Genomic DNA, 23,670 nt, shown 5'->3' on the forward strand with positions numbered 1-23,670 from the left:
ATTTTTTTTTTTTTTTTTTTGGCGGTACGCAGGCCTCTCACTGTTGTGGAGCACAGGCTCCGGACGCGCAGGCTCAGCGGCCATGGCTCACGGGCCCAGCTGCTCCACGGCATGTGGGATCTTCCCAGACCGGGGCACGAACCCGTGTCCCCTGCATCGGCAGGCAGACTCTCAACCACTGTGCCACCAGGGAAGCCCCAATCATATGTGATTTTAATTCAAGGACTGGGGTTTGTAACCTGGTATTTGAATCCATGGATGGAATTTAGGGGATTCATGAACTCTAATTAGAAAGAAGTTGTGTTTTTATTTTGATTTAACCGCTATCGGAAATTTAGCATTTTCTTCCATCATAAAATTAGGCAACAAGCCACAGTTGTCATATTAGCGTAGTTGTGACTTTGTCACCAATAAAAATCAGATTTGTTTTTTATCTAAGATTGGTTTTGGCAGATATTTTAAAATATCTTTTGTGCTTATCACGACTTAAAATCACTGTACTTATTAGATCTGCTATTAAATACATTAATTTAGAAGCACTTATATTATTAAAGCACAGTGTTTGTTTTATATCTTAGTAAGTGTCTGCTAATATAATTGGTTTCCGTAGGATGGCTCCTCTTAGATTCCGTGGCCATGTCCAGAGGTGAGAGTGTTAGTGCCCCAATGAGCCTTGCGCTCCTATCTTGTATGAGAACAGAGCAGTCAGACGGATGCTTCACTTAGAAGCCAGGCTGTGTCTGGGAGTGGCAGCCAAGCACTTCAAAGTCCCTTCTTGTCACCGAGGCAGTCGTAGTGCCTCAGCTGATGCTGCCTGTCCCTCCTCTCCTTCATCCTGTGATCCTGCCTACCTCAGCATCCTGGCGCCTGTGGAGCCGGGCATCTGCTTCCTTCACAAGACTTTGCAGGGACTCCACGGTCAGGTTGGCCAGTGTGGCCAAGACCCGCTAGGGACTGGGGCTCCCAGTCTGTCTGTAAGTCCCGCCAGTGACCCCCATGTCCACCAGCTGCAGAACCTCCTGGCTACTAAACCTGATTATCTAAACACCAACTCTTGACCCTCCCAACATCAGAATGGTTCGATGCTAATTTAAAAATTGTGAAGTCACTTAATGTGACTCCATGGCAATTTGTCAGTATAATTTAATAACCAGGGGAAATTGCGGGCTCCTGCTCGGTGTCATTTCCTCCACATCTGCCAGCTTTTCTCATCTGTGGGGGTGGGGCAGGGAAGGGGGTGATGAAAAGATCTGAGGCTGAGAGTGACTTTTCATTTCACCTGGGGTCATAAATCAATGCACATTTCTTATTCAGCCAGCATTCGTATTTCCCTGGGTAATTCTATAACATGTAGTGTCAGAATGGTTTAGAATTTGTCCTCATTAGGAAAGCAAAGGACGCCTTTTAAAAAATTTTTTTGCAGACGTAGCAAGTGAGCGAGCCTCCACATTCCCCCACAAGCTGTCACACAGCTTATGAAAAGGGAGAGTGTTGGTCTCTGGGGGAATGGGCAAGTTGTATGTTCAGACGTGACCTCTGGCTGGTGTTAGTGGCCACAGCTCCCTGGGACCTGGAATTGCCACCAATAGTGTCACCTATGATAAGGAATAAGCTTAGTATAGGAGGTGATAAGTGGCACTGCAGAAAAGTCAGTGCTACCAGAGATTTTTCTGTGAGCAGCACTGTGAGTCAGAAGGCTTTAAGATGAGGCTGTATGGGGAAACGGGGGTGTTGGCAGGGGGCACCGAGAAACTCAGTGTTGCAATGTTAGAAACTGCTGCTGGCAGCTGGCCTTCCAGAAACAGGGATCGTCAGAAGATGAGTTGGATTTACAGGTGTTAATTCACACCCCCCACTTCTATTTTGATGTACAGGGTATTGGTGGAAGAGATGGTGGAGGTGCCTTAGTCTTTTCTAGCTGCTGTAACAAAATATCGTAGACTCAGTGACTTTAAGAGCAAACATCTGTTTCTCACAATTCTGGAGGCTGGAGAGTCCGAGAACAAGGTGTCAGCAGATTTGGTGTTTGGCAAGAGCTCTCCTCCTGGCTCACAGAGGGCCGCCCTTCTTGCGGTGTCCTCACGTGGCAGAGAAAGAGATCCTTTCTCTTCTGTCTGTCCTTACAGGGGCACTAATCCCATCATGAGGGCCCCACCCTCGTGACCTAATTACCTCCCAAAGGCCCCACCTCTAAACACCATCACACTGGGGATTAGTGCTTCAAATAGGACATTTTGGGGAACACAAACATGCAAGGAGAGTGGGTGAGGTTCTATTTTAGCCCAGCCACTTGTGAAGGGGTTGGAAAGTTGCATTGGGACATCCTGGAAGCCATGATCTTGGTCAGTGGTGGGACTGGCCTTTTTGGAGGCTGCTCTCAGATGCTGATGGAAGAGGTGGTTCTAGTAGTTCTCCACCTGAGTTCACGCCACCCTGATATTTTGACCCAAAGGTTCAGCTCTCCTGGTGGCAGGTGGTTTCCTATGTAAGGGGAGAGGGTCAGACCCCATCAGACTCCTTCCTGTGTCTTTGCTTGTTCCTTGTGTCAACAACTGTCTATCTTTATTGGGAACCTAAAGAAAAAAGCCTGGTGTCAACAGGGGGCATATAGATTGAATTATTAAAAAAACCTTTTATGTGAAAATAATCACCGGAATAAGACTCAACAATGCAGAACACACTGTTGATACCTACAGCAACAGGGACGAGTCTCAAAAACATGTTGACAAAAGAAGCAGAGAAAACAACACATACTATAGATTCCATTTATATAAAATACAAGAATAGACTAAATCTCTGATGATTGAAGTCAGAAAGTGGTTGCAGGAGGTGGAGCAAGGGACATGAAGGAACTTTCTAGGGTACTGGAAATGTCCCTAGACATTTTGTTTGGGGCAGTGTTTAAATGGGTGTTACCATTGACAGAATTCATCAAATTGAATGTCTAACTTGCACATTTTATCATGTTAATTACACCTCAATAAAAAGTATATAACAATTAAGTCAAAATTGAATCCCTAGGTGCCTTTTGGAGACAGGGAGTCAATTGTGATAAACTGTAGCCCTGTGATGGCTGAACTCGAGGTGTGGTCTCCTTGGCTACTTTTTGACCATTTGCCAGGTCATAAACTCTATTTGCTCCTTGTCTAGACCGTTTGCTAGCCACTTACTACTTTATTCCAGTTCAGTCCAACCTGTTTCTAAATCAGCACTGTCCAACAAAACTTTCTGTGGTGCTGGCAGCGGTCTAAATCTGCACTCTCCAGTATGACAGCCAATAGCCCTGTGTGGCTTTTGAGCACTTGGAATGTGGCTAGTCAAATGAGTTTTCCGTTTTATTACAGTAAGTCCCCTACATACGAACGAGTTCCATTCCAAGAGGGTGTTCGCAAGTCCAATTTGTTCGTAAGTCCAACAAAGTTAGCCTAGGTACCCAACTAACACAATTGGCTATATATAGTAGTGTACTGAAAAGGTTTATAATACTTTTCACACAAATAATACATAAAAAGCAAACACAAAAAATAAAACATTTTAATCTTACAGTACAGTACCTTGAAAAGTACAGCAGTACAGTACAACAGCTGGCATCCAGGGACTGGCATCGAGTGAACAGGCGAGAAGAGTTACTGACTGGAGGAGGGAGAGGAGTGGGAGATGGTAGAGCTGAAGGATCGTCAGCAACAGGAGACGGAGGGCAAGCTGCCATTTCACTCAACGCCTGACGTTGATGGCATGGGTTCTGGCTCCTTGCTGGATTCAATTCTATCTACCCTCTTGAAAAAACGATCCAGTGATGTCTGGGTAGTAGCTCTTTTTTTCTCATCATAGATGACACACTAACACTGGATTGCATTCTGAACAGCTGCTGCAACCTTCGTGTACCGTTCTACGTTCAGGTCCTGAGCCTCAGAAACTAACAGTGCTTCCTCAAATAAAGAAAATCCCCTTGCCGTTTCCTACGTCATGTATCTCTTTGGTTCTTCAGTTACTTCTTCTTCTTCCTGTCTCTCTTCATCCTTTCTCTGGGCCTCCAGGGCCATCAGGTCTTCATTAGGAAGCTCCACGTTTGCATCTTTGAAAGTTTGCGACTTGAAGGTTCGTATATAGGGGACTTACTGTAATTTTAAATTTAAAGAGCCAATATGTGTTTGAATGTGAAAAGCGCTATTAAAAAAAATAACAATCAGACTATAGGGGAAGGATTATTAGTCAGGGACCGTCTCACTGAGAAGGTGATATTTGAGCAGTGATATGACAGAGGTATGGGAGTGAGTAGAAACAGCATGTGCAAAGGCCCTGAGGCAGGAGCATGCTCAACGTGTTTGAGGAGCAGGGAGGAGGCTGGGGTGGCTGGAGCCGAGTGAGAGAAGGGGAGAGCGGTAAGGTGAGGGCAGAAGGGTCAGCTTCATCCAGTGAGTTTAGTTGGGTTTGGCTTCACTGAATGGAGCTGGAAAAGATCGTCATCTTATGACCTTATGTGACCATCAGGTCACAGTGACCCTCATCTGCCAGGTCACCAGACTGTGTGTGGGGCAGTGCAGGGGCCCTACATCCTCCTGGGAAAAAGCTGAGCGAGGCCCAGATCTGGCTGACCAGGTCTCCTGAGCTAGTGTGTAAGAACCAATGTCCCATGTCAGTACAGGGATCCTCCCTGGATCCGGTTTTATCAGCTCTGCCCTGATTGCCTTTGAATCCTAAAATTAGCCCTGTGTCCAGCCTGGGCTTAGAGAATTAGAAGGGGTTGGTGGTGCCAGGCTGCTCAGGAGGGGGTGGAGAATGGGTGGGAGCCTCTGCTGTCCTGGGGGAGCCACCTGCTCTACCTGAGCCTCAGCTGCCCCACCTGCAGCATGGGTTACATGATCTCTAGGCTCTTTTGTAGTTCTAATACTCTACGATTTTAATTAAGATCACTTCATGTTCATACAGAAGGTATGCTCTCTCTTGTCTGGTGCTGGGCCAGATCTGGGGGGCTGGTGGTGGTGATGCTGGGGGCCTGGGGAGGGGGCATGTCTCCAGGACCTGATCTCTTAGGTGACACAGGACTAGTCTTGGCACAGCCCAGAGAATTTGGGGTGGAGAGCTTTTTATACCCCAGGGGTCTATCAGGTTCCTGGAATTTCTCTCTAAGTGATTTATTCCACTGAGTCAAGGTGTTGCTTCTCACATTTGGGGATCAACAAAGTTAAAACATTACAGAGTTAAGGCATTACTGGCTCTTGGAAAAGACATGCCACTTAGATGGACTGACCTTTGGCCTTCATCCTATGCTGTCTGGAAGGGAGAGGCCATGTTGAGAGCGGGCTGAGGGGCCTTCTCCTCAGCTGTCCTAAAGTTTGGGTTGGGGGTCACGGGCTATTGCCCAGAAGGACAGGAGGCGCTCAGCAGCCCTGGAGACGGGAATGGGGAGGGCGGTCACCGTCGAGCCCTCGTGTCCCACAGCCCTGGCTGCAGGGAGCAGAGGGGTGTGTTCAGACCCAGCTCATGTGTGGCATCCTGGAGCGTGAGTGCGGCCGTGAGGATCTGTCAACCCAGGATCCTCCTGGCGTCGCAGAATATCGGCCTTGCTGCACTGATGTCCTGCTTCCGTCCAGAAGTCCAGGGACACAGCTGGTGCTCAAGAACCGTCTCTGGGGTAGTGTTTCTTCCCACTCCAGGGTACATTCCAGCATCCCATTTGATCATGGGAAAACCAGCCAGCTTAACCCTCTACCCTCCCCTCTCCCACCACCCTAGGAATGCATTTACCCAGTTAGATTTTTAACCTTAAGCTCCCTACTTCCACAGAGGGTCAAGGTGACGGACAGCTGTGTGGATAAACATTTCTGCAGCATCCATTAAAACTGCCTGTGAAAGACTTTGCTGATTATGATTTTGGTGTCTCTGTGCAGTGTAGCATTCCATATCACAGATATATATATTTTTTTATTGCATTGGGCATAGTGGATGAGAAAGGACCTCTCCTCTCAGTGAGCTCACAGGAGAGGGAGACAGTGAAGGAAGGGCAGGTGTCAGAACCAGAAGAAAGGACATGGTTCAGGGGGGCATGGAGTGGAAGCGTTGTCAAGAAATGCTTAATAGAAGAGGAAACACTCGAGATGAGTCTATTAAAGGAAGTGTTTATCCACCCAGACAGTGGAAATACAGCAGTAGAGGAAATTCATGAGACTCGACGGCAGCCCACCTGGGTCCATGTTCCACCACTGACCTGTCAAGCCTCTGATCTAATATTTATAGTGACCATGCTGTGATCTCTGTCCTCTGCCTCACAGTATGACAATGGACATTAAGTCCCTTGTAATAATGTGCATAAGCTGAGTTATGTAAATATTAGGGGTCATCACCTGGGGGTTCCCTGAGATAAATTGATTTTTTTTTAAAGTTAGCTTTGGGACTTCCCTGGCGGTCCAGTGGTTTAAGACTTCGCCTTCCAGTGCAGGGGGTGTGGGTTCAATCCCTGGTCGGGGAGCTAAGATCCCACGTGCTTGTGGCCAAAAAACCAGAAACATAAAACAGAAGCAATATTGTAACAAATTCAATAAAAACTTTAAAAAATTAAAAAAATAAAAGATAAATTTAAAAATTAGCTTTATTGAGATGTTAATGTACATGCAGTAAAATTCCAGCCATACAATTTGATGGGTTTTGATAGATGTTTATACAGAACTACCACCACCTTGAAGATAGAGAATGTTTCTGTCTCTCCAAAAAAGTTCCATCAGGCACTTTTGCAGTCATCAATTACCTCTTCTCCCCAACGGCTGATCTGCTTTCTGTCAGCATGGTTTTCCTTTCTAGAATGTAATAGAAATGAAATCATGAACTGTTGAGTCTCTTGCGTCTGCTTTCTTTCACTTGATGCTTTTCAAGTGCAGCCGTGTTCTTGCTGAATGCAGCACTAGTTCACTCTTTTTCGTTGCTGAGTAGTATTCCATCGCATGGCTGTTTCACAGTTCATCTATCCACCACTTGTTGGACATTTAGACTGTTTCCAGTTTTTCGATGCTATGAAAATGGTAGGTAAGAACAGTGGTGTGCAGGGTTTTGTGTGGACTTATGTTTTTGTTTCTCTTGGATAAATACCAAGAAGTAGAATTTCTGGGTCCTATGGTAAGTCCATATTTAACTTTCTAAGGACTGGCCGGTCTCTTTTACAAAGTGGCTGTACCATTTTATACTCATTCCCGCAGTACAGGAGAATTCCAGTTGTTCCAAATCCTTACCGTAATCTGTATTCTCTCTTTAGTTTTACTGATTCTAATGGGTATGTAGCAGTATCTCATAGTGGTTTTGGTTTACATTTCCCTGTTGACTAAGGATGTTGCTATCTTTTCATGTGCTTATTTGCTAGTCATGTATCTTCTTTGGTGAAGTGTTTGTTCAGATCTTTTGCTCATTAAAGAAAAAATTGAGTCATCTTTTTTCTTCTTATTGAGTTGTAGAAATTCTTAATATATTTTGGATAGAAATCCTTTAGCAAATGTGTTTGCAAATTTTTTTCCCCCGGTCTGTGACTTTCCTTCATTACTTGGATGGTGTCTTTCTAGGAGTGAAAGTGTTTAATACTTTTGGTGTGAGGAAATATGGTATCTTGGTGTCGCTTTTTTTTTTCTCTTTAATAAATTTATTTATTTTTGACCATGTTGGATCTTTGTTGCTGCGCATGGGCTTTCTGTAGTTGCGGTGAGCGGGGGCTACTCTTCATTGCAGTGCGCAGGCTTCTCACGGCGGTGGCTTCTCTTGTTCCGGAGCACGGGCTCTAGGCGCACGGGCTGAGTAGTTGTGGCTTGCGGGCTCCAGAACGCAGGCTCAGTAGTTGTGGCACACAGGCTTAGTTGCTCCTCATGTGGGATCTTTCCGGACCAGGGCTCGAACTCGTGTCCTCTACATTGGCAGGCGGATTCTTAACCACTGCGCCACCAGGGAAGCCCCTCTTGGTGTAGTTTTGGTTTTTGTTTCTTTTATGAGTGTGCTTAGGCATCTTTCATATGTTTAAAATTTGTTTTATTTTTGCCCATGTCCCTTGCCCATTTTCTATTAGTTTTTTAATCTTTTTCTTTTGGATTTCTAAGAGCTCTCTGTATTAGGGAGACTAACCCTTTGTGATAACATTTTTCCTAGTTTGTATTTGTATATAACCTATCCTGTGCATATGTTTTAGTTTTCCATGTAGTGAAATATATCAGTCTTTTATGGCTTTGTGATGGTTATAAAGGCCTTCACCACTACAAGGTCATAAAGAAGCTTGCCAGAATGGATGTGATTTACAGAAGCATTTACCTTTAATATGCAGTTTAATATGCAGTTATCCTGGGCTTCTGAGTGAGTGGCTAGTTGTCTTAACCTTTTTGCCCTGATCTTCTATCCATTCAATAAAGATCCAGTTGTGAGAAATCACAGGGGCCCAGCATAGGTAATGGTGGAAACAGAATACCTAAGGAGGAAATGCCTGTCCATCTGTTTTTACAGGGTTCACATTCAGCAATGTTAGAGCTGTTTAGGAGGCCATGGTTGAGGCATCTTGGTACAGATTACAGCCAGGAACAAATCTAGGTCCTGCCATTAGCTGAGTGACCCTGGGCAAGTCATTTAACCTCTCTGCATCTGTTTCTACACCTTTCAGATGTCTGCTTGACTGGGCTATGAGGATTATGTGGGACATGACAGGTGTGGCTGCACTTTGAGAGAAGCTACCGGTGGTGCAAACCTACTCGGGTTGCAATTTCTCATCCTCAGCCAGGTCTGCTCTGTCTTCCTGACTCTCGGGAAGGAATCCTCTCAGAAGCTCCTTGTCACTCAGGACTGTCTTAGCTCAGGATGCCATAACAAAATACCATAGACTGGGTGGCTTTTATTTGTCATGTTTCTGGAGAACGCAACTCCAAGATCAAGGTGCCAGCAGAGTCAGTGTTGGTGAGGGATCTGTCCTTGGGTCAGACAGCTGCCTTCTCACCGTGACCTCACCTGACCTTTCCTCAATGTGTGTAGGTGGAGAGAGAGAGAGAGAGAGAAATCTATTCCTCTCATTATAAGGGCACTAATACCACCATGAGGGCCCCCTCCCTCATCTCCATCTCTAAATACCATCACAGTGAGGGTTAGGAATTCAACATAGTGCATTTGGGGAGGGCACAAAGAGTCCATAGCAAAGACTGATGTCTTGAGCAGGCTGATGACTACTTCTCTGTGACATTATGCTCATGCTAACAGTAGATGTGGTGGCTGTGTGGAGAGAGGAGAGCCAGGTGGGCTCTGGGTGGGAAAATCACAGCAGAGTTCTAGGATGTTGAAAGCTGTTTTTGGGCAAGGGCGTTGGCAGGTCTGTGCCAGCCCAGGTCCTCCGTGGGTCCTTCTTCAGGGTTTATTTTTTCTGAAGCAGATCAGCACAGCAATGGTGAGCAAAGCCTGGATGAGGCTTCAAGGTGGCCACAGTCTCTGTTTTTCCAGACTTGGGGAAGGCAAATGTTCCTTCAGAGCTGATCCTGGGAGCAGACTGTGGTTGCTAGGAATAATCCACAGATAGAAAAAACCTGAGTTTTGCATGTTGGCTTCTGCATATTTAAATATATCATTTACTCTGTGCCAGGCACCTTTGGAGCACTTTGGAACATCCTTACGGAGGAGTATGTGAGGCTCGAGCAGCGTAGCGGAACCTCTCTAAGTGGTGAGGACAGGGCATTGTTGCAGGGATGGGGCCGTGCAGGATGACGGGAGCTGCTGCTCCGGAATCTGGGCCTGAACTCAGCAGGGCTCCCTGGCAGGAGGGAAGCACTGCAGGAAAACTTGGGACCCTGAAAGTGGCCTGAATCCACATCTGCCCCTCACGGTCTCAGCCTCGGTGACAGGGGTGACCTGCAGAAGAAGCCTGTGTCATGAAGCTGCACACATGTCTGGCTCAGGACTCAGAGAAGCTGGAGGAGGGGATCCAGTGGGAGCTGGCAGAGCTGAGGGCCTGGTTTCTACCCCACCCCCAGGCCGACCCAGTGGATCAACAACACGTGCACGACAGCACCTGGTGCCCTGTACCTGCCTTCAGGGACGAGGGGCCGCCACTTCACCTCCACCTTCTGAATCTCACACAGGTGTCTCTGGTGGCCGAGTGTGACTTGGAAACACCTAGCAAGGGAATTCCAGGAAACATAGTTCCTGCTGATCCCTGTGGATACTACACAGCTACCAGGGGTGGCAGGTCTCTTCTTTTTTTGCATTTTACAGATGCGTGAACGGAGGAGGAGATGGGGGGAGGTTCTGTGACTTGCCCAGAGTCACACAGTTATTAAGTGAGGCTTCTGCTCCGGTGCCTTTAACTATCATACAATACTTCTGTTATACTTGATTACATCAGAAACCCCATCTCCCGTTCCTCCGGGATTCCAGTCCATGGGAGGCTTCTCTAAGGTGAAGGATGGGTTCCAAACACCGCTTCGCCCTTGATAAGCCACTGTGGACCCCAATCATAGTTTCTCTTACGTTTTTTTTACATTGCACCATGTGTGCTTCTTTCTAGGTAATAAAGTCCCTATGGTTTCTTTTATAGCGATGCTTCCCATACTTTGGGGCTCACCATTAGCACCTAGCGTGGCTGTTTGGTGCAATAAGTGAGTGTGTGGGTACTGCGTTTGGGGCCTTTAATAACAGTTGCTACAATTTATCGCACATCCGCTGCCTGCCGGAGGCTGTGGGTATCACACTGCTCTTTATGGAAGAGAGGATTGAGATTTGAGAGCTTGGGTTTGTTTCCCTAGTAAGCAATGAAGTCTAGATTTGAGCAAAGATCTGCTGGCGGGTCACTGCCCTTTGTCAGCCAAGCCCCCGTTCAGCAGTTTGCTCCCCGGTTAGCAGACCCAGGGGAGGACCAGCAAAGCCATGCTGGCTCCTCTCAAGGTGCATCTGGGGGTGGGAGTGGAACCTCAACCCCCAGCTCCCTGGGACCTGGATGGGGTGAACACAGCCTTTCTCTATCTCTGAACATGTAGGGATGAGGGCTTTGCCAACAGATCGGGGGAAGCCAGAAAGGCTTTAGGCATGGGGTGAGCAAAGTGAGAATTCACCTTCTCAATCTGGGGCCTCACAGTATTTAATGGACTGCCTCAGTCTCCCAACTTAGGCTTTTTATTTTAAAAAAATTAATTAATTTGGTTGCACCAGTTCTTAGTTGCTGCAGGCAGACTCCTAAGTTGCGGCATGCGGACTCTTAGTTGCGGCATGTTTGTGGGATCTAGTTCCCTGACCAGGGATTGAACCCAGGCCCCCTGCATTGGGAGCGTGGAATCTTAGCCACTGTGCCACCAGGGAAGTGCCACCAACTTAGGCTTTTTGAATCTTATCTGCATCTGGGTCTATATTGGTACTTGATTCCTTAATCATGTTTGCCTTTTTTTCTTATGGGCACCCTCTCCCATAATTAGACTGAGTTTCTGCACGAAGAGAGCTTGGATTGGGGGGTCCTTCCCCGCCGCCCGCCCCCGTGGCCCCTGGTGCATTAACCTCATGCACCAGCAGGGACTGGGGATCCGTCCAGAGGCCAGGTCTGGCACAGTCCTTACTGGTCATTTGAGGAAGTGAAACTTCAGTGAGGTGATTGTTTTTAAAAACTTCAAAATTGGAAATAATTTCAGATTTATACGTCCGTTACAAAGACATTACAGAGGGGCCCCATATTCCCTTCCTCCAGCCTCCCGTAAGGTTAACGTCTCACGCAGATAACCAGGGTACCATTACCTAAACTAGGGAATGACAACAGTACTAACACAACTCCAGCCTCTGCGCTGATTTCTCCGGCTTTCCCATGTAATGACCTTTTCTGTTTCTGTGGCATTTCGTCCTCACATCTCCTTAGCCTCCGATCTGTGACAATTTCTCGGTGGTTCCTTGTCTTTCACGACCTTGAAATTTCATGACCTTGACGTGTGTGAGAAGTAGTGCTCAGGTGTTTTGTAGACTGTCCTCAGCATGGGTTTGTGTGATGGTTTTTCACGCTTCAACTGAGGTTATGGGTTCGGGGCAGAACACCCAGAGGCCTTCTTCTTCACGTCCCATGCCGTCTGCAGGCACATGGTAGCAGCATCACTTATGCATGGTCATGCTCGTCTTGATCACTTACTGGGTCTCCCCCCTGTAAAGTCACTGCTTTCCTCTTTTCTGTATTCTGTTTGTTAGCCACGACGCTCGGTGGAGGAGGGAATTAAGCTGGGCCTTTTGGGGAGGGAGTAGCACAGGATTTGTGGACATCTGTTAAAACCAACCACCGTTGATCAGTGCTGTGGAGGAGGTGCTTTTCGTTTTTGTGTTTTTGCTGCACCGTGTGGCATGTGGGATCTTAGTTCCCTTGGGGGAGATGCTTTGATGTTTTGCAGATACCCTGTTTCCAGCAAGGTGATTTTTCAGGTCACTTTGCTGAGTGTTGAACCCGGGGAAACAGGCTGTCTTCCCTCTTACCAGCGTTCTGTTATTTGATTAATCAACAGCGTAGGGAATCCTATTTCTCTGAGTGTATGTGATGCTTTATGAGATTTTTGCTGGCAGTGGCATTTTAATAGTGGGGACTCTGGAGGCTGTGTTTCATGGGAGTGATGCCTGGGAGCCCGAAGCTGAGAGGCCCTATGGGCTAGATATACGGCTACTCGCTTTTGCATATGGGACGCATGCCTTTGCTTGCAGAGGTAAGCTAACGACTTATAGGAAGTGCTAAGATAACATCAATAGCAGACTTTATTTTTAGATACCTTTTCCCACCTTGAAGGCTATAGATGAACTTCCAGTTGCTTGTGCGAGGTTAAGGAAAAAATATGGTTGTAAGTAGCTCCAGCCACGATGGACCCCATGGCAAGTTCAGCCGGCTCTGCTCTTAGGCCAGTGGTGCACTTACACGTTCCAGACTTCGCAGTCAGCTGCTTTTTGACTTCTCCATGGAAAACTCGACACAGAAGTCACTGTGTTTAGCATTTGACCAACTCCGTTATTGATCGGTGATTGCCACCATTTTGGCAGAATAGCGGGAAGGGGAATCTCCTACAGGAAAAGAAGTATGTAATCGGTTTCTAAGGAAATGTAAGTTTGGATTATTCGTTTTTGATCATCTTTTTGATTCCCGGCGACACAGGTAACTGAGGTATAAAAACAAGCAATATACCCCCACCTGGTGGCAGCGTACACCAGTGATGATTTGTTCTGGGAACAAAGGCCAGTGGCTTGCAATCTGCTCTCACCTGAGCTGAACTGTTGAAATCTGGAACTTTCTCTTCTAGGATGATTTCCTGTTCAGCGTCTCCATTTTAAGTGGGATCCTTTGCAGCATCCTGGCTGTGCTGAAGTTCATGCTGGGGAAGGTTCTGACCAGCAGAGCCCTCATAACCGATGGTGAGTAAGGCCAGTGTGTCTAGGGGCTGAGCTCACATTGAGGGGAGGTGCTGTTTGAGTCACGTTTCGCTGCTCGTCTCGCAGAAGAGCTCAACAATTCGGAATCTGTTCCTCACTGCCCTCCCCTCCACCCAGGCTGTTTAGTGATTCTCAGGGTTTCCTGTCAGGGCAGATGTCTTGTGCCCTAGGAATTGAATACACTCTTCTTGAATCACCTCCACCGGCACCTCCTACCAGGGTGGCTCAGGGCTCCCCAGGCTCTTAATCATGGAGCACAAAGGGCTTCCCAGAGCCTTGCATTTGATGTGCATTGCTCCAAATAAAAAGTAAATGTTTTCCCTGGATTCTCTGCAGGTTTCCTTGGTGAACGCTCCACGCCCATTTCCCCCTCCAGCTAGTGAAACGCTTACCTGGGAGTTCAAGTTGCAGTGACCAGGGCTTTGCCAGGGAAATGAGCCATGTGTTCTCTGCTCAAGACCCAAACCAGGCGGAGGTGTCCCTCTGCGTCCTGTGGGCCAGGAGGAGCTTCCCGCGTGGCCTCTGGGCTGACAGAGAAGGATGTGTGAAAGTAGAAAACGCACGTTTCCGTGTTTTTGCAAACTAGTGCTGGCATGCAAACTAGAAACATGATGGATGCTACTGCCTGCCTGTCCTCTTTTTCTTTATCCTGGAGCGTGTGAAGTTTCTGGGGGTCGGGAGTAGCGACCTGAGCCCCTGCGCCCTGGGGTGGGAGGTCCAAGGGTAAAAGCTGGTGGGTCGGTGGATGTGCCTGCACGAAGTAGGGCAGAGATCGTTAGGATTTTCTTTCTTCCTTCCTTCCTTCTTTCCTCCTCTCCCTTCCCTTCCCTTCCCTTCCCTTCTCTCCCCCCCCCCCCACCCCGCACTGCACAGCCTGTGAGATCTTAGTTCCCCAGCTAGGGATTGAACCCGGGTCCCAGCAGTGAAAGTGCTGCATCCTAAGCACTGGACCGCCAGGGAATTCCCATGATTTCTTTCTTAAGGAAAGCACTGCTCCCTCCTCCTCAGATTCTCAGGGTTCTCTCCTATGTGCAATACGTGGGCGCAGTCACGTGTGGGTAGCTGTTATCCGTTGAGGACAGGGCGGACGGCGGTCAGAGGGCTCTTCCCTCCCAAGTGATGAGCTTGGTGACACGGTGTGGACTTGGACTCCTGATCCTGTGCTGATGCCCTGCCGTGTGTGGAGCTGGACTTCTGCACGGTGGGGCAGGCAGGCAGGAGGTCAAAGTGATGCTTCCAGGACTGGGGGAGAAGTGTTCACTCCGTGTGATTTCTGTGGTCTGGTGTTTTTTAAGCTGGAAAAGAAAACGCCTCTTTTGGCTGTGGAATCCTGCTTTTTTTAGGGATGAGAGCACAGGCGGCCTTGGGCTGAGAGCAGTAACCAGGAGTTTGGGTGTGGGTTCTCCAGCCACCTTCCAGGTTCTTTTCTGTTGCTCTGAGGGGCACAGCTCTGCCTGCACCCTTTAGGCCTGAACAGAGCAGAGGTCTGGCTGGACCTTGAATCTCCAGCGACGTGTTCTGTTCCTTCCTTTCGAAGTCTCTTTACCTTGCACACGAGGGACGGGAAGGCAGGCCTGGGGGAAGCTGCACCAGTCAGCACAGTTTTCGGGGCTCCGGGTGGTGAGTACCCAGCAGGCGCTCCTCTGTCTGCCCTGAGTTGATCCCGTAAGTCAGAGAACCCCTCTGACTTACAGATATCAGCACTTTCTGTATTCAGGTGACTGCAGCCGAGACACTGGGCCGGGAGCCTGAATGTGGACCCAGCAGTCACGCCTTCCTCCCAGGCCGCCAGGCAGGAGGCCCTGTCCCCTCCCTACCCATGACCACGGGGCTTGACCTCCTTCTTCTCAGAACAGTGGGTGCCCCTCCCTCGACCGGTGACTTCACCGAACGCCTTATAGGCGTTCCAGATGCTGTTTCTATTTAGGCTTCACTCGTTCTAACGTCCCGCCATGTTGTGTGGTGTAAGAGAAGCCCCTGATGAGAAGTATGTGTTTTCTAATGAAATAACTCCTGATGTCATCATTTTCACATACAAAACCATCCACCTGCATAAGCAGTACTTCCGTCCCAGTCTTGACCCAGGGAGAGGGGTCATTACGAAGAGAAGTGGGTGGTTTAAGTGAAAACTGTTCCACCGACAGGCGGAAAGCCGGGGACAGGCACTCCTCCGGCAGAGGAAGTTGAGTTGGGAGGGAGCCTGGGGCATCTGCGGGGGGAGAGTTAGGAAGGGAAGATATGAGGGGCCCCGACGAGTGGGCGAGGGCGGACCAATCAGCACGTTAGGTCAAGCGTGGGATTTTGGATGTTTTGCTAAATGTTTAAACAGACGAGGTGACATGATGGATGTTTTTAGAAGAGACTTGTGGCCATCAAGGTAGAGAACAGAGCGGAGAGGCCTCAGGGAGGGGAGAGGTCTCTGGGGAGCTCTCGGGGTGGTGGCCTGGGTCCGGGAGGGGGAGATATGGGGGAATGGAGGAAGGGTGGGCGATATTTATAACATGGGCAGGGCTCGGGGATGAATTGGCTGTGGAGGTTGAGGAGAGACAGACCGGCAGAGCAAGACAGGGGGCGCTATTGCAGAGACCTGAGGCAGCACCCCGGTCCCCTAGCCTGTCACCCATGAGGGCCCCCTCCCCGCCATCAGGGGTCATGGTTGTCACACTCTGCAGTCCCCCGCTTGGTGGGAGTGTCAGCTAAATAGGCGGCAGTAATTACAGCCTCCTGCGAATTGCCTTGTCTGGGATCCCGATTTTCCTCATTCATTGATGAGCAGAAGTAGGGAACCCTCTGTAAGTATCTGCTCTCTGTTCTTCCCTCACGTGGGGAGGTCGGGGGCCGGCTGGGCTTTGGGAGCCATGCCTGCCGTTACTGTTGGTCTGGCCCAGGGCAGGGGGCCAGGCAAGTTAATACTACAAATCAGACAGAGGAAGGTTGTGGAAGGGTACCCGGGGGGAGTTCTGAACAAGGGGCCAGCAGCCGGGCTCCAGCGCTGCCCGCAGGACAGCCGGAAACCCGAGCTGAGGGGCCTGGGTTGACTGCTCTGACGTATCAGGAGTCTGTGGTGGATTTCAAGTACGTGAACGACTTTGAATCAGAATTTCCTGCATACAATGAATAGGTGCTTCATCGCACAGATTCTTGTCTAGTCGTCAACGCCAGACTGTTAGAGCCTCTAATCAAGATCGCCTGAGACATTGTTTTGTTTTCTAAGATGATGACGGCGTTTATTTTTGGCAAGAGCCCTGGCTTTAACAGGCAGATGGAACAAGCATGTGGGCCTGGGTGGGGTGCGGACAGCGGCTCAGAGGTGAGTGACCGATGCGGCCTTGTGTGCCTCGTTAGGAAGATGGGTGGCCTGTGGGCTCAGTGTCCTTCCTGGGGAGTAGCTGCCGCTAGGAAGCCTCTGAAATTCTGAAGGAGGCCGCAGGGTGGGTACGGAGTCGTCCCCCAGTCCGGGTGTGCCGTTTCCAGTGTCCCCGCACAGGCTCATAAGAGGTGCAGCTGAAATGAGTCAGGCTCCGTCACAACCACAGGTGGGCAGAGCGGAGCAGGTCAGAGACTCCTGGAAGGTGTGGGTGAACAGGGTGAAAGTTCCACCAGCTGTGAACCATCCGGAGTCTGCATGGGGTGGGTGGGTCCCCCCACTGTGGAAAGGAGAGGCTGGTAGGTCCTGGGCTGGCAGAGCCCGGTGACTTGGTGCAGTGAGTGGGCATCTAGTGGCTGTCTGGGGGAACCTCCCACCCTCTGCAGCCTTTCTGAGCTCCTCCGGGCTTCTCTGGGGGCCCCGGGGGCCCACTGGTACCCACGACAAAGACGGAGAAAGAAGAATGAAGGACTCCAGTCTGCCCTGCGGCAGCAGCCATCTCTAGCTCGTCTCTGCCATTTTCCTGTAGCCACCCCCGAAAACAAAGTTCCCCCAACTTGATGCCTGAGAGGTAAACTCCAGCCCAGGTAGCCCCTTGACAGGGTAGTGGTCTCTGTGGACGTTTTTGGTGGCCTTCTGCGAAAAGGCGTGGGCTGCAGAGACTTCTTTTAAGAGGACTGGTCTGATTCCACTTGTTAAAAAGAACAGGGAGATTCGAGGGACAGCCAGACGCAAGAGGGTAAATGCCAGCCTCTACTAATGGGAGAGGGGAAGTATCTTGATGATCCTGATGTATCAGGAGACAGGAGAGAAATACGGCCTCCCCCGTCTCAGAGTGGGCTCACCGTCCCCCTCCTTGGGGAGAGATGGAAGCAGAATTGAGGGTGTGATATGCAGAGGCCGAAACCATGGGCAGGACAGAGAGTGGGGAGCTCCAAAGCGCTCTGCGTGCGAGGAGCTGGTAGAGACTCTGCGGTGACAAGGGCGGAGTGGAGTCAGCTACATGAGCCGCACGGCCAACAGAGAAGGGGAGCACGCTGACTGCTTTTCCCCATCGTCTAGAGGTGAGCGAGCCTGGAGGAGCCACGGAAACTAACACCACAGGGGCCTGGGTTGCAGCCTTGTCCCCGGGCGGCCCTGAGGAGAGGCCAGGACGTAGCACGGGGAAGGGCGCCTGTCTCCTGTCGGTCGAAGGTGGAAGGCTTAGAGATTTGGCCTTGGGACCTGGAACTGGTGGGACACATCTCAGGTGAAGCTGATGCCAGCCCTGCCCTCCCGGTACCCACAGGGCACCCAGAGAAAGCTCTTCGTCAGGTCTGCTGTCTGCAGTGGAGGCCTTGGGGGAGGGGTACAAGTGCTCCCTGCGGACGGTGGGTCGGGATCCCCAGGTAGACACAGCGGGGCAGGTGGAGGCCCCGCCTGGAATAGCCCTCACCCGCCGCAGGCTCCCAGCAAGTCCCGGCCGCTCTCTCCACCCAGTTCCCTGGACTGGCCTCTGGAGGATATGGTCCCCGGTGGCAGGAAGGTGGAGGGGTTTGCCTTTGCTAACCCATGTCACCTGTATTGAGGTGAAACTGGGTTGGAAGGCTCCGCCGGGTGTGAACCTTGTGGAGAGCCTCGGGAAGCGACTGGAGAAGTTTGGCTCTCCAGGGGGCCCCAGACCACACCCTGAAGTTCAGGGGTAAATCGTCCGCCTCTCGGGGGGCTGTCTCCCCAGAGCTGTAGCCGCAGGCCCGCCTCGGCAGGGAGCCCCCCAGAGCCTGGGCAGCGGTGGCTTCCTCTCTCCCTCGGGACGGCCCAGCCCGGCCGGTGGGAGTCCACGGCTAAGGCCATGTCCATGCCTTCCCCTCCCCCCTCCCCCCCTCCGTTAACTCAGTATTTAATGCAGCAATCAATCGAGTCCCCGAGGAGTGCCAGCCCCTGTGCTGGGACTTGGAGCAGAGCAAGGAGAGACACAAAACTCCTGTCCTTACGCGGACATTTCTGGTGGGAAAGAGGGATGTCTGCAAAGAGAAAAATGGTAAAAATGTCTTGTTACGGAGAACCGCGAAGCAGCAGCAAGGGCGTGCCGGTAGGAGGGTGTGGCTGAGGGAAGGAGGGACGGCCTTAGGGGCTCTGAGTCCAGGCTGGGGAGGCAGCGTGGGAGGCCCAGGACGAGGGGTCCGCCGGCGGAGGCCTGCGGGGGAGGCTGGGGCCGGCGGCTGCAGGCAGCGGCACGGCCGGAGGGGGGGGCCGAGGAGCGGACCGGCAGGCCTGGTGCAGCTGAGGAGGGAGGGGCTGGTCACCGCAGGACTCGCCGGCGTGAAGAGTCTGGATGGTTTTCAGAACCGGGCTGCTGTTCGCTACAGAGGTCAGTCTGGCTGCCGCGAGGGGACTCGTGGAGAGGATGGGGGATGCGGGCAGGAGGGGCAGCGGGAAGGGGTTAGACCGGGGGGGCGCGTTTGGGGGCTGACAGGTGGCAAGAATGACTTGATGTGTGGACGCGATTCGGGATGTGAGAGAGGTCCAGGCTGGGCTCCTAGATGTTTGGCTTCGGCAGCTAGGTGGACGGGGGCGCTGTTTAGAGAGAGGGTGGCCGGAGGGTGAGTCGTTGGGAGGCAGCAGTTTTTGCCCTGAGCGTGTTCAGTTTGAGATGCTTATATGTCTGCAGCTGAGGGGAAAGGTCAGGACGAAAGAGAGCTAGGGAGATGCGGGCTTATGGGATGGAGGTGAGAACCTGGCCGGAGAATATAGGCGGAGGAAGTGTTCAGGGGACTAAGGCAGGCATGCAGATGGGCCCCAGGAGGAGGGTCTAGCAAACGGGACTGAGAAGGACCAGCGAGGGTGCAGAGCGGGAAAGCAGCAGAGCGCGGCGTCCCTTGAGGCTGAAGGGACGTGTTCTTATTAGGAGGGCGTCCAGTGAGGACGAGGCGTTAAGCATGGCCTGTGGCAGCTGGGAGCCATCCAGGACCAGGGCAGCGCTGGGGGGAGGGAGGGACCTGAGTGGGACGGGGCGAAGAGAGAATGGGAGGTGTGATGGGGTAGCCAGCTCTCCAGGGAGTTTTGCGAAGGGCGGTAGTGAATGGGGATCGTGGTGGGTCCAGGAAGGAGGTGGAGGTGGGTGATGATGCTAAGACTTATCCCAGTGGGAGTGACCCAGGAGAGGGAGAAGAAATTCAAGAGCAAAGCCCTTCAGTGGACAGGGATGAAGGTGCCAGTCTTATATAGGAATGGCAGTAACTGGAGAAGCAGCTGAGTATGTGAGGGCAGCAGGCATAGGCGGGCGGTGGACTTGGTGTTGCGAAGATGAGGTGTTGGTGTCTGAACCTGTGTGCTCGAAGAAGTACAAGGCCGAGTCCTCAGCTGAGGCCTGGAGTGAGGAGACGATGGAGATTTGAGGGTGTGAGGCAACAGGCAGTGAGATGTCCTTGCAGGCCCAGCGTCATCTCGGTCCCATTGCTGAGGGGGCCGCCTGTTGAGGTGAACCCCGTGGATCCTGAGAAAGGGCTTGGCCTAAGTCATCTCTACCCTACACTCTTCTTCCTGTCCCTCTGCTCTTCATTTAGAACACCCCACACCCCCGCAGTGGTGCAGCCCACAGTGAATGCATTTAAGGTTATTCAGCAGAAGCATGGCGCCTTTACCCAGGTGGAGTTGCCAGGGAACGGAGCAGGCCTGCTGTCGGAGAGGTTACTGGCCTGCATGGGCAGCTGCCAGAGGACCACCGGGCAGCGTGGACCTGCAGCTGCTCTCAGGCCCCAGTTATGCTGGGGCAGGCGAGGAGCCTTGTGGCTCGCAGCACGGCGAGACCCCAGGTGCCCCTCTAAACCATTCCCTTCCCACGTGGCCTTGGAAAATCCACAGGTAGACTGGAAGTGCGATGCCTCAGTCGTGGGGACCCACTGAGGTGACGTGTGTGAAAGGAGACGGTGATCCACGTCTGTTAGCTCCAGTTCTGGTTGGATTGCCCTTTCTGCAACCAGGTAGCTAATGCTAGTCTATGCATTTCTTTCCTGGAGAGTGAAGAATCCTTGGGTGACTTAGGAGACACGGCAGAGAAAGCACACGGGTTCAGGTAGAATCCCAGCCCTGCCCCCTCTCAATCTGTATAACGCTGGTCAGTTTACTAAACCTCAGTCACTCTGCTCAACTTAGTTTTCTCATTGGTAAAACGAGGGTGATAATCTGACTTCAGAGTTGAGACAATCCCAGCTCTGTACTTGCCCAGCAGACACTGGACAGGTATGAGTCACTGAGTATTGAGTGTCCCCTGTGTGTTTGGCAGGCCTGGTGCCCCTGCTGTGTCCCTGGGGCCTGGGAGGAAGACGACAGGAGCCTACACAGGCTGTCACTTGGGCATGGTGGCTGGCAGGGGATGGACGGTGAGGGTGACAGCTCCCTCCAGGGAGTCTCTGGTGACGTGTGAGCAGAGATTTGTCAAACCGTGTGGGCGTCTGAGGTGGTGGCGGCTCTCACCCGAGAAGTGCTTCTGGAACGTCCCTTCCAGTACGCGTTCCGGGACGCAGAGGCACGCCTGGCATTTTGGTGGTTTTCCTGGTGGCTAAGCAAGTTCGCTGGGCACTGCCCTCAGCCCCTCTCTGCTTCTCTTCAGGGTTTAACTCCCTCGTGGGGGCCGTGATGGGCTTCTCCATTCTGCTGAGCGCCGAGGTGTTCAAGCACGACTCGGCCGTCTGGTACCTGGACGGCAGCATCGGGGTGCTCATCGGCCTCACCATATTCGCCTACGGGGTCAAGTAAGTGCTGTTTCCTCTTTGCTCTCCGGGCGGCCACGGGTGCTTTATTCCCCAGCCCCGATCACGTCTTGTACCTGTGACCCTCCCGCCCCCGGGGGAGGTCAGGAGACTGGAAAAGCCCCCTGCAGCCGTCACATACTCTGGGAGCTGGGACAGGAGTGAGGCAAGGACTTGGACCAGGGGCCTAGGCTTTCGGTCACAAAGGGTCCGCTTTTGTGTGCCCTCTTTTGTAGTTCACTGAACGGTCCTCCCTTTTTAACCCTTCGTGCCTAAAGATTTGGGCCCCTTTCCGTCTCTGTAGTGAGGGTCATGATGATACACCAGGGAGGCGTTTGTGGGGCTGTCCTCACCCTTAAAGTCCCCTCCGCCACCTGCTACAGAGGCCGGGACCTCACACTTAGAGAACTTCTTACAAAAGGGACTCTGGTGCAGGAGGGCTACAGGTAGGGTTGGTTCTAGCCCAGCCTGAGGCCTGTCACTGAAGAAGGAAGTGCCCAGCAGGCATCGCTGGCTCTGCATCCAGCATCTAGGCTGGAGTCGGCCTTTGAAAAGAGAACAGTTTCTCAAAGGTGCTGAGCTTTTAAATGTTAACATGCCTCCTCTCTCCCACTACGATGGCTATGATAAAAGACACGGTAAGAGTTGGTGAGAATGTGGAGAAATCGGAACCTCCGTATCTTGCCCGTGGGCATGTAAATTGTTCAGCCGCTTTGGGGATAGTTTAGCAGTTCCTCAAAATGTTAAACACGGAGCCGCCATTTGACCCAGCAAATCCCACCCTTTGGTATATACTGCAGCGAGACGAAAACACATCCATGCAAACACCTATGCATGAACATTTATAGTGGCATTATTCACAGCGGGCAAAAAAGTAGAGACAACGCATATGCCCAACGTATGCGGGTTTTAAAGAACCCAAACGTCCATTAACTGCTGAATGGATAAATAAATAAAATGGGGTAGAGCTATGCAGTGGAGTATTTATACATCCATAAAAAGAAAGAAATAGCGATTCATGCTGCTGCTAGATGGCTGAACCTCGAAAACACGCCCAGCGAAAGAAACCAGTTGCCAGAGGCTACATCTGAATGATTCCACTTACAGGAACTGTCCCCAATAGGCAAGTCCATGGAGGTTCAGAGTACGTTTGTGGTTGTCAGGGGAAGATGGGGTGGGGAGTGACCGCTAGAGGGCATGGAGTTTCTCTCGGGGGGGGGGGGGGGGGGGGCAATGAAAACGTTCTGGAATTAGGTGGGTGTGATGGTTGCCTGTACTAAAAACCGCTGAATTGTAGGAATTCTATAGTATGTGAATTATATTTATAAAAAAACAAAGCCCCCATCTGTTTCCCAAGTGCTCAAGCCCAGGGCTGCGGAGGGTCTGTGTTGGGGTGACCGGCCTTTCTCTTCGCAGGCTTCTCATCGACATGGTGCCCAGGGTGAGGCAGACGCGCCACTACGAGATGTTTGAGTGAAGGAGGCCGGGGCTGGCTGCCCTGCATCCGCATGAGGACTGTCGGGGCCACCGGAGGTTTCCATGCAGGCAGACGGTACTGATGTTTAACTGAACGTTCACTTTCTTTGTGCTCACGGGAACCAGGTCTCCCCAGCAGGCCGGACCGCACTGCTTCCCGCCACTGCCCCCGCCAAACACCGCAGGACCGTGAGCACGGAGCAGGACCCCGTCTCCGGCGGGAGGACTGACCTTTTCCATCTTCTGCAGTAAAAAGGTTCGTGTGGGGAGGATGCGACGTCTGCTTGGTGGAATGCCTCTGGGGTGCTCCCAGCCTCAAATGGAGAGCAGCTCCCCGGACTCACCTCTTCGGTCCTCCACGTGGGCCCAGAGTCTCCTGGCAGATTTTAAGAGAAGACCGTACCCGTTGGTCCCTCACCCCTTTATCACTTCCTAATTTCTGTCCATGTATTTCATTCATTTCATACTGTTTTACTAATCCTCAATCTAAACACCAGATTTGTTCTGAAGGAGGAGACCATTCTATTTTTAAAGTGCTTCGTGATAGACGTGTGAGCTTTTGCATGGTCGAACTCAGCCCCTGACCCTTCCTTGTACATTCAGAACCCGAACGTACGTGTAAACACAGGATCCCTTTTGGAGAGGTGTGAAACTACAGTTTATTTGTAATAAATAATTATATAATCTATCCATAGATGTATCTATATGCTTATGCTGTGT

At 51.1% G+C, this 23,670-nt stretch overlaps 1 protein-coding gene across 3 annotated transcripts in view; it reads left to right on the top strand.

Annotated features, from left to right (window-relative positions):
- TMEM163 (transmembrane protein 163) overlaps positions 1–23,430 on the top strand; it is a 253,221-nt gene extending 229,791 nt beyond the window's left edge. For 2 of the 3 annotated variants that reach the window (XM_060016913.1, XM_060016911.1), the window contains exons 6-8: positions 13,248–13,359; positions 21,336–21,477; positions 23,077–23,430. In XM_060016913.1, the coding sequence (XP_059872896.1) occupies positions 13,248–13,359; positions 21,336–21,477; positions 23,077–23,143 (321 nt within the window). In that variant the 3' untranslated portion in view covers positions 23,144–23,430. Of the gene's footprint in view, positions 1–13,247; positions 13,360–21,335; positions 21,478–22,890 lie in introns of all 3 variants that reach the window. The other variant, XM_060016912.1, reaches the window with a different exon arrangement.
- The last annotated feature ends 240 nt before the right edge of the window (positions 23,431–23,670 follow it).

Source organism: Delphinus delphis, chromosome 7 (assembly GCF_949987515.2).
Source record: "Delphinus delphis chromosome 7, mDelDel1.2, whole genome shotgun sequence".
NCBI lineage: Eukaryota > Metazoa > Chordata > Mammalia > Artiodactyla > Delphinidae > Delphinus > Delphinus delphis.